Source organism: Ischnura elegans, chromosome 13 (genome assembly GCF_921293095.1).
Source record: "Ischnura elegans chromosome 13, ioIscEleg1.1, whole genome shotgun sequence".
Classification (NCBI taxonomy): domain Eukaryota; kingdom Metazoa; phylum Arthropoda; class Insecta; order Odonata; family Coenagrionidae; genus Ischnura; species Ischnura elegans.
In genome coordinates, this window is record NC_060258.1 from 11,988,149 (window position 1) to 12,007,445 (window position 19,297).

General features: G+C 38.8%; 1 protein-coding gene across 1 annotated transcript in view; it reads left to right on the top strand.

Moving 5' to 3' along the window:
- LOC124170078 overlaps positions 1-19,297 on the top strand; it is a 119,280-nt gene that overhangs the window by 44,463 nt on the left and 55,520 nt on the right. Inside the window, exons 9-11 of the mRNA XM_046548773.1 lie at positions 1,513-1,599; positions 12,037-12,259; positions 12,888-12,975. Coding sequence (XP_046404729.1) covers positions 1,513-1,599; positions 12,037-12,259; positions 12,888-12,975 — 398 coding nt within the window. The remainder of the gene's footprint in view (positions 1-1,512; positions 1,600-12,036; positions 12,260-12,887; positions 12,976-19,297) is intronic.

The window sequence follows — 19,297 nt, forward strand, 5'->3', positions numbered from 1 at the left end:
TACTTTCTCATCCGAAAATCTTCCCACAATACGCTTGACGAATCCTAATTTCTTCGGGGCTATACCGCAAATATTCTTTATATGTGTTCCCCATGTGAGGTTCGAGGTTATCGTAACTCCCAGGTACTTCTCTTCGTCTGTTGCCTTTATGATAATACCATCCACTGCATAAGCATGATAAGAGTTGGAAAAATTCGGCAAGAAATGTACCCTGATGCATTTGCTCAGATTAAGTTTGAGTCTCCTTTCTTGGCTCCACAAATGAACGTTGTTTAAGTCAGATGATAGAATTTCATAGAGTGATCTCTAATTTTGCGATAGATGACAGCGTCGTCAGCAAATAAACATATTTTACGGCTAATGCGGGAGCAGAGATCATTAATGTATATAATGAACTACAGGGGGCCGATTACACTTCCTTGTGGAACACCTGATGTAACTTTGTGGGTGGAAGGGTTGTCGACCGGTTCTAGATGAACGGCGGCATGCGTAATGTGGAACCCGAGACAATATCACTCGCACTGACTCTCGTCTCATTCTCAGTAATTGATGCACCGGTAATTAAATTTTGGGAATGAACTGGGGGCAGCAGAGTACATACTGTGGATACTAATATGCCGTGTTCTTGTCGCAGGCGAGTGCTGTGCGTCGAAGTGTCCTCGGTGTGGTCTGGAAAGTTGAGTTGTTCAATTTTGCGAAGCGGTGATCCGTTGCTAGTCTTCTTTGGTGAAGTACAGGTTGATGTAGCCATGGTTGGGGTCGTAGGTACAGCAGCAATGGTAGTAGATGAGTTGAAAGTAGGTGTAAAAACTTTGCCGTCACCTAAATCTCCTTCCGCTTCACCGCCGACCAGCCGAGAGCACGCCCGGCTGGCGGCCTCATCGCCGCGAGAAAACAAACCGACTTGACGGCGAACACAAAAACAATGTGCGTAGCAAGGTTTTTGGGTTGACCTCCACTTCGATTCATCTTCAAGACGACAGTTTCACCGACGTTGCAGCTAACATCTTCAGGTAGGAAGTATCTGATGCAGGTTTTTGCCCGTCTTATATAGGCATTGGTTTGGGCTACGTGCGTTCTGATTGGTCTGTTTGGGTAAGAGTCTCTTCCAGGTGTTTGAGAGCAAATAGCTGTCCTCCCTGTTGAAAGTGGATGTTTTTGCGATTTCTATAGCCTCTCGTATGAGTCGGGGGAAAGTAATGTTTTTCTCTAGTGATGATTTTTGCACTTTCGAAGTCCATCAACACAAAAACAATGATTTTTAGCAAACTATGAGGCTCGAAAAGTTGGTTGTTGTTTCTAATGATGCAGCAAGTATTCACGCTCACGTGGATATATATCGATCGAGTAAGTGCACGAAAATATCACACTAAAAACTCAGAAAATTCGTCATTCACCCAGTGGAAAGCGTCCGAACGCCACAGAGTGTGTGTGTAATATGTAATATTAAACATAAAAGATGTAGCTAGCAAAGTGGTTACAGCATTGATTTGATTTCTTTACATTTTACAGGAGTGACCATGAATCTATTTTGCACATGCAAAGGGATGTAGCCAATGTCATGTGGAGATTCAATCATCTTGATAAATGCAGTAAAAGGTGAGATTTTCTACAGTAATTGATAAATTTTTGAAGTCAGTTTTAGCAATGAAATAATGTAGTGCGGACAGTAATGTCATTTGCCTAACTCCCTTGGAGGCTACAATTCCTTGTGACAGTAGGTCTATGACATGTTGATTTCTGGGCAATTCCATTTGTGATGGAATTACCTTTGGAGTAGACTATGCAATAGAATGTTTCGATAAAATTGTAGAATACAGGAAGATTTGCTAAACTTCTGAATGTACATGATCAAAAACATTTTTTATGGTGATATTCATGAACAAAAACAAAATTAATTAACGAAATACCTTCTAAAAATGTCAAAGTGACGGAATGTGACGGAACTAATGCCAGATCAACTTCCTACGCGGAATGATTTCAAGCATTTTTAAAACTTTGTGAAATTGGGTATAGTTTGAAAACTTAAAACAAGCCTCTGAATAATTTTTCAAACACTGATTTCATTTAGCAGTTTATTTATCAAGATAAAGTATTTCCACCCTAAATTTGAATTTAAGAGAAAAATTTGACATTTTCATGGATATGCCCTTCACCAATGCAGTGAAAATGGAAACAATCATCCAAATTACCCATTCTTATGTACTGATGTTAAGTTTTTATACAAATCATCATAAAAAAGAATACACCCATGTCTTGTATACCGCAAGGGATGCGTTCCTTGGGGTCTTTGCGCTATACGAATTTGCGTTATACGAGAGCGTTTTAACATTGGGAAGATAGGGATGTGTTCCTGGTAGCATAAGTCTTGGGCATTGAATTTCCTCTAAAACATCTATATTCCCTTAAAAAGCCTTAGAAAACATTATTTATATAAATTTTTATTGTTTAAAACATCTTTAAAGATAGTATGCTTGCATTCAAAGACTTTTATTCACTTTAAAAAAAATTCTTACGAGCTTTTGAAATTCCCTCCTGTCGTGTGGGTAGGCTAACATCTGCTATCTCAGGGGATCGTAATGCGTTGCCGGCAGTTGACGATTTTTCAAACTAGTCTAAAAACAACTATTGTGTCACTCAGGCCCTTTTGTCGCTCATCGAAATGACTGTAAAATACTACTTTGAATGCCATTTCATAGCTAGCGGAGTTTATGAATGATAAATCATTTTAATTTGAAGTCCTCCGAGTCATTAGCAGCTACGTGAAACAGCCTTTAAATGCCTTGAAACCTGTCCCAGGTTTTCCTTCCCTGAAAATGAATGAACGAGAATGCATTCTTTTCCAAAACAATATCGTCTAGTCAACACTAAAAACTGGTTGAGGGGGAAAGGAGCCAATTTCAATCACAGCTTGGAGTTCATCAGAAAATGTTGCGGTGACTACCCTATCAACACTTGCAGATTCACCCGATATCGCCGCACTGAAAATACCTGCTTGCCGTTTAAATTCTGGAACCAACCGGAGCTTTCACTAAATGTCTCGGAGCGATTACCACTCTCGTCTTTTTGTACTGATTCACCATGAAATTTCCGTATGTGTAGGCCGCTTGGTTGAAGATGGTGCGGCTGAGGTCACTGATGTTTTAACTTCGTCTTTAGTCAGAATAAGGCATCGTGCATTTAAACTTCTGCGCAATATCGCTTTGACGTTCTCCATTTTCAAAGCAAGTGACCTCTTTCAATTCCTCTTCTAGGTTTATAGTTTTTCTTGATTTTTCTATACCCATTCCTATTTTTGGCATATTCTCTTGGTTTTTACTCTGCATGGCTCTGCCTATATCACCTTCCACTGCTGAACTGTATTCCTGAGACGCAGAAGGCCTGCGTCTGCGGGTAGGAACGAAGCCATTGTGTTTGAGACTCTATGGCGGACCCTTTTATGTGTTGATGTTATTCATGCGCAACTCGGCCACCGCTCCATTTCTCCCCGTGAAATCCGATGACCTTGAAGGCTTAAGCGTAGACCTGGAAGTCAATCGCCCGATAACCTATGACGGCAAAAATACGTTTCAAGCCTTATTGCTGAAAAAAACTCATTTCCACTAAACCCACGCTTAATAAACGATCTAAATTATTTATTATCATTCTGTTAAGGAGACAAGATAAATTACTTTTGTAGGCCGGGCTATCTGGATCCAATGACGAGTAATACTTTTGGCCATTGCACAGCAAATGATTTCCATTTATATATAAACAAAGAAGATATAAGGGAAGCAATAATATTAATATGCATAAAATGATAGAAATTTCATGTGTTCTTAGCGCAAGTTCACGTTTTATCACGAGAGCGTTTGTGATTAGGCTACACTGCGTTGCAATGTTTCCCAGAGGAACGAATTTGCGCTATATCGAAATTGCGCTATACGAGACATGGGTGTATAGAAATAGAATTAAATTTTGTTGTCCGTGACTGTGAAAGGCAGTCATTCCTATTCCATTGAGATTCCAAATAACTGGGTCACTCACCCATATTCCTAAAAAGTTATGTCCATGGACTGCCATAAAAAGAACTTAATTGTTAAATTAAAGCTTAACTGTTATTATATATATCATTTTACTAGTTTTAGTGAAAAATTATCGCAGGAAAAAATATATTCCCCAAGCTTGATGCAAATATACTATGATTCATCATATCAGCGGACAGTCCCACAGATTTTCGAAGAGGTTTTTTTATTGTATTAACCTTTTCCCCACGGAGGGCGTGTTTTCAAGGCTTGAATTTTCCAATGCTAAAGGATGAAGGCCGTGTTTTTGCGGCTTGAATTTTTCAAAGCAAAAGGCTGAAGAGCGTGTTTTCACGGTTTTGTGGTCAAGCACGCCATTTGGGTCCCAACTGTCATTAGGGTCCCTCGGCGCGAGAGGTCCGACCCTTTCCTATTGTCCGCGTGGGGATTACCTCGGCCCATTCCGGCTCTTAGTGCCCCTCTCAAGGAAGGTGCTCATGGTCAATTATTTCTTTATAGGTTAGAATAACTAAAAACGTAAATGCTGCATTTATTGAAAATCAATGCCATGAATTACATTCTATAGATTCTGCTGATCGGTTCCAAATTTTAAAGGGAAATCTAGCATTCAAATTGATGGAGTTCATCATCACCTAGAACAAATTTTGGAGATTGGATGTGTAATTGTTATTTTTAAAACTTACTAGCAAATTTATAGGAGTGATATTGTAATGATTTACATCTAAAGGTATACTCTGTTAGCCACATTCGAAGTGTATATTTGCGGTGAATTTCGATAAAATATCCGATTTAACTCTTATGATAAAAAGCCCTCGTAATGTAATGAAATATGGTTCTCTCAGTTCTTTGTAGTGAGCCAAAATTACAGCTACTAGTTTTAATAACCTCTTATCAGCCTTTGAATACAAACATTATAAATGAATTTCGTTATTAAGACTAATTAATGCATATCCTAAAAATTCGTATATTTAATGTACAAATAAGGAATGTTTTACGTAAACACATATTGTGAGAAGCATTCCATACCATTGCAGGAAAGAGAACTGCTCTACCCAGGTAATTACTCTCATACCTTGGTTCTATGGTCAGGTTACATTAAGGTAGTCTGTCCTGTGCACCTCACAGGCTTACTTTGTGACACATTAGTGCATTAATGTTTTCTTGGAAAATACTTATTAACCCTCCAACTGGCCCATCCAAGAGTAGATTGGTGCAAGTAGCCTCCTATTGAAATATGTGGAAGAAAATGACATCACTCTTCTCGGAATAACTCATTTTCTTTTCAAAATTTTCTTGGCGTGAATTAAAAAATATATGTAGCCGTTAACTCTCTCTACGCATTCCGTTACCTTTACAAGGAGTGGTTTCTGTAGAAACTGCTGTGCGATGCAGCCCATACCATGAATGAAAGAGAACTGCTGTACCCAGGCAATTACTCTCATATCTTGGTTCTCTGGTCAGGATCCATTAAGGTGGTCTGCTCTGTGCACCTCACGGGCTTACTTCAGGACACATTAGTGCATTAATGTTTTCTTGGAATATGAATTTGTATTCATGTAAGTTTAATTGCTTTATAAATGTAATTTAGCCATTTGAAACAACAAATTTGTAAGATTCAAGTAGTTTTATGAGAATTGTTTTGGTAAAATATTCTTCTAAAAAATTCTAAATGTATCAGTCTCATGTTTTCAGAGAACTGGAGAGCAGACGCGAATGAGAAGAGTGTGGATTTGGGCATATTGGATCTAAAATATGTCAATATCATAAATCGTAAATACCTTGAAGTATACTAGGAACATTGAAAGATTTCATTCCCTTTAAAGTATTTGTTTAGAGTATGATATATAATGCCCTTTTTCTGAAAACCCTAAAAATAACTGTAGCACTTCGTTCAAAAGTTCTATAGGCATTGCAAAATGAAAATATGCATTGATGAACTTACATTTACTGCAATAGTAACAATTAAAAAAAATAAAAATCACACTGTAACAATAAACTGACCGCAAAACTACGCCGTGATGGGCTGCCTTCGGGAAAAGGGATGAGGATTATATTTGCCCAGTTGCTGAGGAAAGGGTCCGGCACCCTGCTAGGAAAGGTCATTGAGTGGAGGAAGTGATTTCCTGGACGATTCCTAGCCGAGAAACAACTCCGTGCAGGGCGAAAAAGAGATTTTAACACTTAATATTTGGAAGGAAATATCTTAGCTTTTCTACAAAAACACACACTTTATTGCCGACTAGTTTCGGTTACACTGTACCATTTTCAAGACTAGTCACTAGTCTTGAAAATGGTACAGTGTAACCGAAACTAGTCGGCAATAAAGTGTGTGTTTTTGTAGAAAAGCTAAGATATTTCCTTCCAAATATTAAATATGGAATTCTACAAAGTAAAGGCCTCAACTATTCAGATTTAAAAGCCCTCGTACAGCCAAACACAACTTCCTGTGGAGGAGCCCGGCGCAAAAGGGTTGAATACCTAAACTAAAAAATGTATTATGAAATCTATCTTTGAACAAATTAAAACAATATGAACAATCCAAAATAGTCTTTTTGGGCTGCTGTCATTTCATAATATTTATTATGAAATAAAAAAACATTTGCCCTCTTCAAAGAGGCAATGTCCTAAACTAAAAAATTTATAATGAAATCTATCTTTGAACAAATTAAAACAATATGAACAATCCAAAATAGTCTTTTTGGGCTGCTGTCATTTCATAATATTTATTATGAAATAAAAAAACATTTGCCCTCTTCAAAGAGGCAATGTCCTAAACTAAAAAATTTATAATGAAATCTATCTTTGAACAAATTAAAACAATATGAACAATCCAAAATAGTCTTTTTGGGCTGCTGTCATTTCATAATATTTATTATGAAATAAAAAAACATTTGCCCTCTTCAAAGAGGCAATGTCCTAAACTAAAAAATTTATAATGAAATCTATCTTTGAACAAATTAAAACAATATGAACAATCTAAAATAGTCTTTTTGGGCTGCTGTCATTTCATAGTATTTATTATGAAATAAAAAAACATTTGCCCTCTTCAAAGAGGCAATGTCCTTGGACACGCAGGAAAAAGGGGAATTATCCATAGGAGATTGTGGCAGCCCTGACATAACCATTATGTAGAGAAGGAGATTGCCAGCTATGTTAGGTTATTTGAAATTATACTTGGTTTAGTGAATGTTCTAACAATGGAAGAAAAATTTTAGTTCAAGCTTTTTTCAAGAGCCAAGATCACCAGTCATGTCCGTGGACAAGTAAAAATTACTAAAAGTAAAGGCTTTCTTGGATTACAATTGAGATGTCTTTTACAGCCATAAGATTGAAGTTCACATTGGTAAGGACAGTGTCCTAATTTATTGTTAGTCGCAACTATAACTTAATTAATAATCCTCAGCGAGTGGATCGATAGGTGTCGGTGCACTTGGGTTTGAATTCCATTCAGAATAGGGTAGTTTCCTTCATCAAAGAAAACGAAAGGCATTGATTGTGATTCGTTACCCACCATTAGTGTATTCATAATACAGTGAGTCCTCGTTTAACGTTGTTGATTCGTTCCTGAAAAACTCGACGTTAAGCGAAACAACGTTAAACGATGCAGTGTTTCCCATAAGAAACAATGTAAAAAATTTAAATTGGTTCCTAGCAATCCATTTCTTCGTAAAGAATCCAGAATTTCCCGGGCGAGAATCCAAGGAGGCCAATTATCGGAGCCGTAACTTTAAGCAGACTTTGTGACCAATCGGGAGACACCTGAATCAGGCCAAAATGAAAAAAATCTGAATCTGACACTCGGAAGCACGAGGATGAAGGGCGAGTCAATTTTCGTGATGATATGAATTCTTTAACACGGCGGAAATCGCGAGAAATATTCATTACCGATTATTCACTTCAGCATGATTACGATTCATTCGAAACGAATTTCCATAACGAAAAGGTTGGGAAGTAGGCATTATTAAATGAAATATAAAAACTAAAAAGAAAGTATTTTAATGGCGAAACATCGATATTTTCAGTAACAGAAGAAATTTTAATTGTAATAATTCGACCTGCAAACTTAAAACTTGACCGATCTCTCCAGCAGTTGCACCTTCTTCAATTCTTTTAATAATACCTAGTTTTTGTTCTAATATCGCCGTTTTTTCGTCACGTCTGAAGAACCACCACGACATCCACACTTCTTCGTGGGCATTTTTTTCGGTTGGCATCAGAAAAATATACGGATAATGGGTAAATTAAGCGATAATTATTCGCTTAGATGCATATTTAACATACGCTACCCACGCCAACCTTTTCTGTCGAACGAAAATTACCAATCGCATTAATATAGTAATATTTACTATGCATCAGATGCGCTTGCGTCCTATTCGCCATTCATTTTTTTTTTCGTCGCGCATAATTTGAACAACGTTATCGCGAAGCAATAACGACGTTAAATGATCAAGGGTTTCAATTTTTGGACAACGTTATCGTGAAACAACGTTAAACGGGACGACGTTAAACGAGGACACACTGTATACAAATTATTTCGTTTTAGAAATACCGGTTTTGACGAATGGCAATGGTCCATTTTTATCCTCATTTGAAAAGGGCCAGATTGGCGCCCATGCGATGCCACTCCACGTGACGTCACAGGGACCTAGTTTCTATACGAGAAGATAGGAGTTATACATCGTCTGAGGTTACCAATGGATGCATGAGGCACAGAGCTCAGGGAAACATGTCTTACTAATCACCCATTAAAACTGGCTAAGGTCGGAAAGTTTTCCTCGTTTGATAAGGTATTAATAATCCTTATTTAAGTCAAGCGCTACCAGCCAGCAGGGTACTCAGCTACCCGCTAGCAGCCTGCTTCGTATCAGCGCTAAGCCTCGCTTCAAGGTCACTTCACAGGGTGGCAGCGGGAGCCAGACGGACAACTCTTTCCCGGCATTCATACTGACGCGTCGCGTTTTCGCGGGCTTGAAATTTTTCACTTTTCATTTAATCGCGAAAAATAAATATCTTCAATTAAAAATCTAAAAGTGTGAAATACGTACTCCAGGAGTAATAATATTTCGATTTAGGCAATAAAAAAATAATAGGAAACCACCCTATTGTATCATAAACAGGTATTACTTTGGTTACCGTACACTATACCACTGCATTTTAAAGCTATGTTTAGTGTTTAAGTAAAGCCTTTCATGGATTACAATTGAGATGACTTTTACAGCCGTAAGTTTGAAATTCGTTGCCGCAGAACAGCAACAAAATATGGGTTTTGCACCCCGACAGTGGATTAGTAAGAACGACCCTTGCTACAGTGTGGGCTTGTCACGTCAACATCTTGTTCGGTAAAACCCATCCCAATGTTCGCTCTTAGAAAATGGCTTGGTGGTGTAACTGGTTAGCACGCCTGACTGTTAACCAAATATTTTTTCATGTTGAACTTCATCTGTTGGAGTACATATGTAACGTGGCACATGTGTGCACGACTGCGTACAAAGTCACTTGTTCCTTCAGTGCTTAAATCGGAAAGTGAAATCGGAAAGGGGTGAGGAGATGTGCCGTATTACAGTGGAACCTCGTTAAAGCGAGTATGGGCTATAGCGACACCCCCGCTATAACGAGAGATAGCCGATGCACCGTCAATTGACCCTATAATAAGCATGTTAAAAAATTCGTTTTTACGAGACCCTTTCGGCGTTGGCTCTCGCCATAGCGAGGGTTTCACCGCCGGAAGACTTTCATCACGACTCCTTAACCTCTGCAATTGCTAGCGATCTGTTAGAAATGAAGTTAATTGAGTGCTCAGTCTCAAATTTATGTGGTAAACTGTCGTTCGATAAATATAATGATTGACGAAACAATGCTTTGCATGATTTTTATTCAGTGCGGCGCTTATAAATTGTTTGAATAGTTAGTCGTTATTTGAGTAAGGAAATTTAGTGATGCAAAAAAACATCGCCTTTCGTCTGGATTTATGCTTACGTTTATCGGATAGATGTTTATCTGTCGCCGCACCACTCTTGTTCCTGTATATCTGTTCGCAACAGGTATATTGGCTATTATTTGCTCCACCTCCGGTAAAGCGACAATTCGCTATAGCGAGTGTTTATTAGTGCACTGTGGGGTGTCGTTATATCGAGGTTGCACTGTATATGATTTGGAAAAGAGAGCCATGGTGCTGTAATGATGCTGATGCTGGAAATACTAATACACCTGGCCTGCAATTGGGAGATCCGGATTCAAATCCCGGCTAAGTCAAATATTTTTTCATATCGAACTTCATCTGTTGGTGTATTCTAACTTTGCACCCGTGGGCGTGACCAGGGGCGGATCCAGGATTTCTTTCTGGTGGGGGCACAAACAAGGCCGTATCCAGGATTTAGTTCTGGGGGGGGCCCAAGGATATCTCGTAATACAAAACGAACGCAATGATAATGGAACGTATTTAAAATCTTGCATATTTTTGAGGGTCTGGGGGGGGCACGTGCCCCCGTGCCCCCCCCCCCCTGGATCCGCCTATGGGCGTGACTGCGTACAAAGTCACTTGTTCCCTCAGTGGTTTATAAGATTCAAGTTCACTGTAATAAGGACGGTGTCCTAACTTATTGTTAGTCCCAACTATAACTCAACTTATAATCTTCAGTGCGCGGATCGAGAGGCATCTGTGCATTTGGGTTTGAATGCCCTATAGAATTGCAGCGTAAACGCGTGTTACCGTGGTGGTTACCATACACTTTGCCATTGTGAATTTCAAATTATGTTTGATGTTTTGACACTAGAAGACGGGTGCGTTTCCGTGCATGAATTAAGAAAGGACGTGACAAGACTTCTTGGCTCTCAGTGAGGGAGTTGACATAGTGGTAAAGCAGTGGAATATTACCTGCTGCAGTTTTATGAATGTGATGATTTGAACCTGTCCTGTTCCGTACACAAGAATTATTAATTTTCTTTCCAGAAGTACAATATTCTATGGGTGATAAAATGGCACGCTGCTACCATCTGTTGGTGGTATTCCAATCAAAAATACGGTTATTGTAGAGGTATTACCATGAACTAGTGGATTTTGTGTATAGATTCAATGATAACTTGTTTTCGTAAAAAAAGTGCTGGAGTACACATTTAATGGCGCTTCTGTTTTTTTTTTACCCTTACTCACTGTATACTCGCTGTGTTTTTTCAGCATATTTTAGTCGAATCAAATTTTCAACCAAGTTTGTTGAACTTTTCAATTATGACAGCCCGGATCCGTGACTGACCTCTGATTCCGACCTCACTATAATTTGATGACCCCCTATCCCATTTCCCCTATCAGTACTCCACTTTACTCCCCTTGAGTCCGGTTTCCGGTAGGTCGTGGCCGGCTGTGCACTTCGTACGATCCGATTCCGAGTGGCTAATGTTCACACTGTGCAGTTTACGGCAAAGTCGAGTGCAGTTGAGAATCAAAATCTGGGAAAAATATAGAATACATCAGATCGCAGTGTAATTGAGATTCCCTAATTGTTGTGCATCTAAATATAAACGCTAACGGCATTTATGTGTGTTAGAATAAAACGCTCAGCCACTTATGGGAGTTGGTCCCAAAATGCAGTTAAATATCTTAATGAAGGTAAAGTAAATTCTTTACTTAGATTTTTACTTACATAGAACTGACCGCAAAAGAGGAAAAATCAGTAAACATTCTGACGGATAGTTTTAATTTGCTCATACTAGTTATTGCTACAGGTTTTGGCGTAAAAATAAAAGTATTCAAAATCTTCTGGCGTGTGGGATTTACATTTGGGGTGAACGTTCTTCATAGCAGAAAAAACTGTGATAAAATTAATTTTTGTACAAATTAAACAATAATGTTAATTTGGGTAAATGGGTATACTTTTGTGTGTTCGAGCACTTGTGGTGAGTTAACGATTCATCAAGAGAGTTATGTGCTTTGGTAAGCTGCTTTGGGAATATTTCCCGGAGGCAAACGATAATTCTAATTGCAGTAAAGTTAGAGTACTTTTCTATGTACTTTCAGATTTTATTACCTCCTCATTGAGCTGGTGGAGCTGAACATTGTCCTCCTGTCATCCTTGATCGAGCAGATGGTCGTCCTGTGGCCCAGTCTGGAGTACTACGCTCAGGGAAGGGGCTCAAACCCAGTCCTCCTGAGTGGAGGGAACAGCGACTTTGGAATCCAGACATTGACCAACATCTGTAAATCCCCACGTTGTGCCATGTGGAAACTTAGAGATCTCGAGGTATGAGATAAAAGTTGAAAGAATTCTTAACCAGTGAGGAAGTCATGTAAATGCCTTGAAAATTTGTTTCTGATTGTGTAAAATAAACAAAGGTGCATCAAAGGGTTGAGTAAAGAAGCCTACGCCACGTATTTTTCAAGAAAGTTCATTGGCTGTCTGTGACTACTCACTGGGGAATTTTTCGTTTCTTGTGATAAATATATACATGTTCCTTCCAATGGATTGAAATTCAAATAAACACCAAAAAAGCATTGGCTTCAAGCAGATTATGAAATCTTCTGTGGAGGCGGAGGCTCAATCATTGTAAGAGGCAAATCACCTTTGATGTGGCAGAATGCAAAGTTGGCGAATTTCCACCCGTGCATGTCACCGCTTGCAAAATCACTTGTGACGTGCAGTCGTTTTTCAAATCCTTTTCAGATTCTAGGGGATCCTTCAGAAAACCCTTTTGAGATACCATTTCTGTCAAAACGACCTTTTTATTGAAATTCAAAAAAACAAAAGTGTGTCTACAGTTCATTCAGCAACTTTCTGAAACTTCTTGAAATCAACTAATTTTTAAAAGAGTATTACTGCTTCACTATACTCTCAGTTTACCTCAGATGAAATTGTTTTCTTGTCCCTTCAGTGGCTACATTTGGCACTCAGCGAGATGCTGTCTGAGCAGCAGGAATGGGCTGACATTATCAGCAGACGACTGAGATCCCGTAATGGAGGTGAATACATGAAAAATATAACTCATTCCGCTTTCTTTACAGCTCATCAATCTTGGGCCGTATTCTGTATTTCGTTGGTACCGCACCGATCAGTTTCCCTTTCAAGCCCACCGACAGCACATCATTCCGTACCGACAACGACTTCCGTACCGACGACGGCACTTTCAGCGATTCTGTAAGGTTGTCGGTTTCAAACCAGTCGGTACGGTTCCCCCTTTTTCCCAAACTGGGAAAATCCAAATATATCCTAAGTTAGAAGTCATCTAACGTGTCTCCACCAATGAAAGAAGGGTAAAAACAAGTGAAGACTGATTGGCACAGTTTGTTGTCGTCATTCTCAATCTTTTTATTTGTGGAAATTACGACTTATTGTTAGATTAAGAAAATTGATATTGGATAAGTTGTTAACAATGCTTATATAATGTGTGTTGGTAATGCTGTACCTACAGAATCGAAGGAAACAATATTACAGCATAACAATAAAGTTTGTATGTGATGGAGATTGTTGTTGCTGGAATGAATGAATGGAAACTATCCTTGAGATCGTACTTTCTTTTAAATATTTGTTCCGTATATTGCTATTTATTCATGATTTGGTGATATAGTTGTCATTTAGTAAGTTCGGTCTAAATGTTATCAACGGAAGGTACTGTGGCACTGTGGCAGACGAAAATAGCATACCATGGAAAGTGAACATATTGTTCAAAAGCAAATGTAAATGCCATATTAGAGGAGCAAGTTATGAAATTGTTATAAAAATATGGAGCTGGGTGTAATTAAAAGAAGTGTAAAGATAAGGAAGTAAAGAAATCGTGATTGGGTGAAATACATGTGTTTAAGTTGCGCATTCCAAGTGAGAGAATATGATAATATTGCGGCAAACCTCATACTTATTAACAAATATCTTTCATCGTCAAGGTAATCAATGGCTGACGATAAAATGAAATTTAGTTACCTGCTACAAATGAAAGCAACTGATACCGTAGTGGAAAACTTCATACTTAAATAAAAAGGTCTTATTTCTAGGAGGAGATAAATGCCAAATGATGATTGAGTGAAATAATAGTTGCCTATTCAGAGTGATATAAAGTGATAACATTGCGGCAAAACTCATATTTAATCAAAAATAAATTTTTTATGTCAAAGGAGCAAATAAATGATGATAGAGGAAATAAAAGCCTATTACAATCGAGTGAAAGTGGTAACATAAACGAGAGAAAGTCATTATATGTTAGCAAACTTCATGTTTATTAACCAATATCTTATATTTCTGTCAAGGTATTCAATATAGATGATGACACAGTGAATTATAGAGGCATATTCGAAGGGGCAGAAAAAGATAACATTGCAGCAAACCTCATTATTTACTCGGTGATGAGGTAAAAACAAAATAAAACGTACAATGCTCACCGGGGAGTTCATGAAACCCACTAGTCGGTGGTTGTACCAACTCCTTTTTGCTGTCGGTACAGCTACCGACGATCTCTCGTCCTCACGTCGGTGCTGCACCGATCGGGTTCTTACGGAATCGCACCACTTCTTGCCGGGAGTTGGTGTGACGTCCAACCCGACAAATCGGTGCCGCACCGATCGGTTTGGAGTTACAGAATACGGCCCCTTATCGGACCAACCTAAACTCTGGCCGAGCTCAAAAGTGGCAGTAATCAAGTTGATTTATGAACAAGGTTACATGACGCTCTAGGACAGCAATTCTGTGTAACAATTTTCTGGCTGTCACTGACTAAAGACTGGTCATCGCCGCATCAGTGACATAAGTACTATGGGTACTTATGGAAATTTGATGCTCATTTCTTTAAACGTATCATACAAACATCATGCTGCAATGTTCCAATCATATAGCAGTCATGGCTGAGAAAGATGGAGAAACTTCCTTGGGTGTTCTTTTAAAGTAACATTCAGGTCTCATGCCAACCTTCCATTTTCAATTTTATCGCAATAGGGTGGTTTCCTAATGTTTTTTTGTTGACTAAATGGAAAGATTACGTTTTTCCTGGAGTACGTATTTCACGCTTTTAGATTTTTAAATGACAATATCTATTTTTCGCGATTAAATGAAAAGTGAAAAATTTCAAGCGCGCGAAAACGCGATGGCTAAGTATGAATGTCGGGAAATCTCTCCGTGCGACGTATTTCTGGTCCCCCTCCCGTCTTGTGAGGTGACCTTGATCGAGGCTCTGAGCGCTGATAGGATGCAGGATGCTAGAGGTTAGCTGAGTGCCTTGCTGGGTGGTAGCGCTTGGCTTAAAAAAGGTTTATTGATACCTTATCAAATGAAGAAAACTTTCCGACCTTAGCCAGTTTTAATAGGTGATTATTAAGACATGTTTCTCTGAGCTCTGTGCCTCATGCATGCATTGGTAACCTCAGACGATGTATAACTCCTATCCTCTCGTGTAGAAACAATGTCCCTGTGACGTCACGTGGAGTGGCATCGCATGGGCGCCAATCTGGCCTTTTTCAAATGAGATTAAATTTGACCCTTGCCATTCGTCTAAACCGGTATTTCTAGAACCAAATAATTTGTATATTATGAATAAACCAATGGTGGGTGACAAATTCGCAATCAAAGCCTTGGAAGCTTGAGACGTCAACGATTCCTATGGAGATAACGCGTTCCAAAGGCTGGCTACCCTTCTCCTCCTCCCACACCTGTTTTTGTGCTTAAAGTGCGACAGAGAAGATACCAAAATTACACAGAACAGAACGATATATTCTGCACTTTGCTTATTGTTGGTCACTCGGATACCCAAGTAGCAGATAGAACTCCTTTACCTTCATTAATTTGTGAATTCCAAGTTAAGTTTGTTCTTTGCCCCCTTTTTTCTCTTCTACTGCAAACACATAATTTCGTTTTCTTTGCGATGATTTCCATCTTAAATCTAGTAATTAATTGCTTTGATGCTTAAGCCCGTTATATTGACACTTCCCAAACTATTGACCAATCCATTGGTCATTGAATTGTGGTTCAACTAATGCACACAAATTTCTAGTCCAATATCCTTTTCACAATATTGCATAAAATTTCTTACCCACTTTAGAATGTTGAACAGGTTCTATTTTATCGCAGCCAATCTCCAATCAAAAGTCAGTAATGTGAATCCTAGTTGTCAAAACAAATAGCTCTTCGCAAAATATCAGGTCTGGCTGTAAAACATTGATTTCGTTCTGAAAATTTGCTATAAGTTTCTAAAATATGTACAAAAGAAGAAGTTTCATTGCTGATTAAAGCATTAAAATTACACGGATGCTTATGAAACGTGAAATCATCGAAATACAATGGTGCTCTCTAGCGGGAAATTAGAACAATATTTCGGCCAATATTGTTGTAAACATTGATACGTGTGATACTGCATGTAACGCCCAATATTTAAATCAATAATGCACGACGATTTGTTGGCCAGTAAATTGGAAAGTGTCGTACGGGCTTTAAGGTTTAATGGACAAGATATTAAAATGGTACAGAACAGAGCAGATAACAGGCACTTATGAGAAGGGTTAATTTTTTTATCATTTAAAAGAAAAGAACCACGTCTCTATGAAATGGCTGGCAGATAGGATTTCAGAGTGGCATCAAATCAATCGCTTGACTGTTGACTGAAAATGATGGTGACATTTACCCATAAACTTGTGAGTACATTACCCTAGACACAAGAATAACTCTGTGAAAATATTATATCCTGTTTCTTGAAATCTTTTCAAAAACGGCAAAAAAAGTGCTGAAAAAATTATATAAAAATGTTTTGAATAAACACTGAACAAGTACTCTTCACCCGGCATCTATAACGTTTTCATGCAGTCTCAAAAATGTTTTCTTCGGTCCCAAAAACAGTTGTTTATGCTCCAGAAAACGTCATTATGTTCTAATACTGTTTTCACATGCCGCATTTACTGCACATAAAGAAATGCAAATGTTAGCGAAAGGAAGAGGTACGTTTAATCAAAATTAAAGATGTAGACCTCATGAAAATGTGAGAACCGAGATTTCCGCCCTGTGCGATGAAGTACGCCTTTTTCGGATACCACCGCGTAGGTTTGTTGTGGCGAAGACGACACTTTCGCCGGCACTACTTCCAGCCTCTTCAGGTCAAAGAATAAATTATGCCGCAGCAAATCTTGGACCTGGAGACCCTAGCAGCAGTGCAAGCGAAGCTGTCGGCTTAGTCTCAACAAACCAACGTTGTAGTAACAGCAAATTTAAAATCTCTTGAAAATGCTTTCACAGGGTATACAGTACACTTTTTTCAATAACCAATTTATGTTTCTCAACCCGATACTTACTCTGGTATAACAAAATTTATTTCAGAAAATAGGGTGGGTTCCTTCATCAAAGAAAACGAATGGCATTGATTGCGATTCATTACCCACCATTAGTGCATTCATAATACACAAATTATTTGGTTTTTGACGTACCAATTTAGATGAATGGCAAGGGTCAAATTTTATCCTCATTTGAAAAAGGCCAGATTGGCGCCCATGCGATTCCACTCCACATGACGTCACAGGGACCTAGTTTCTACACGAGAGGATAGGAGTTATACATCGTCTGGGGTTACCAATGGATGCATGAGGCACAGAGCTCAGAGAAACATGACTTAATAATCACTTATTAAAACTGGCTAAGGTCGGAAAGTTTTCTTCGTTTGATAATGTATTAATAAAACTTTTTTAAGCCAAGCGCTACCAGCCAGCAAGGTACACTGCCACCTGCTAGCATCCTGCGTCCTATCAACGCTCAAGAGCCTCGCCCAAGGTCACCTCACAAGGCGGGAGGGGGAACCAGAAATGCCTCGCACGGACTTTTTCCCATAATTCCTACTTACGTGTCGTGTTTTCGCTCGCTTGAAATTTTTCACTTTTCATTTAATGGCGAAAAATAGATATCGTCATTTAAAAATCTAAAAGCGTGAAATATGTACTCCTGGAGTAATAAACTTTCGATTTAGGCAATAAAAAAATACTGTATTTGCACGAATCTAAGACGAACACGATTCTAAGACGACCCCCCATTTTTTGGAACTCCACTATGGGAAAAAAAATTTTCTATGGGAAAACGATCAATGCGGGAATGTTTGGCTATGTTGCCTATGTGCCAGGAAACGAAGGATTTTTGGCGCGGATTGACAGGAATAGTGGTACTTTATCGAGACACTTAGGTCTTATTGTTGATTCGACTAATAAAAATTGAACTAGTGATAGTGAAACCTGACTTTATTAAACCCACACGGAAGACACTCGGTGGTATGGAGGCAAGCCACCCTGGAAAGATTATCTCCGCCATCGTAATACTCTGAAAGGCACGGAATCACAACTGAATCGATCTCTTTAATCATCGAGGCAAATCAGGTTGCCTTCTTACTGTTGCTCTGAGAAAAATTAAATAACTTTATAGCAGTTTATTCCACGACGGCGTTGAGGCTTTAACGTTACAATTTAGGTAAATTGTAACCAATCACACGAACATTTTGTGAGTTGATTGAGCTTTAACTTGAATGGAGCCGAACCGAGGGTATAGGAGGCAATCTCGCGGACACGGCAGAAGTGCACCCGGCGACTGATCGGCACGCGCCGAATCTTTGCCTGCTGCCCAAATTGGAATTTTTTTACTTGAACGCAAAATTAAATGTGCTAAATTACTGTTAAGCTATTTTTTAAGTTGATTTTTCGTTGTATCGCTATCAGGTGGCAAACTCAGGTGTCCATAATTTTTCCGACGTAAATTATGCAACCCGATTGACGTCGATAATTTTGCATCCGATTATAAGACGAACCATCTTTTCTGCAAGAGTTACGAGGGAAAAAAACCTCGTCTTACAAGGGGAATACACGACCTTCGCATCGCCGATCGAGCTTAAATTTTGCGAATCGGTAGTTTATGGGTACAAATGTAATATGCCGAAGCGAGACGACGCACTTCTCGTAAAATTCCGAGAAAAAAGCAATTAAAAATCGTTAAAAATGAAAGTACGCTATATAACCTGTTTTGAACGCCCATGTTAAACAATAGGGTGACAGCCCAGTGGGTACGGTGTCCGCCTGTGGAGGTGAAGGTAGCGAGATCGATGCTCGCTCAGGGAACTTTTTTTTGTGTTAATTTTTAAGAATTTTATTGTTTAAATTTTTAAAGTTCGTTTTCTTATCTTCGTTACTACTATGGAATATATTTTTAAAAGTTTTTTAAAATATTTAAATCAGGGATGGATCAGCTTGGGATTAGGAACTGAGGATGAAGGGTGGATAGAAACCCGGCGTCGGCATTAGCCTGCTCTTAACGAAAGGCACCAAGGGGACCACGGCTTAACGT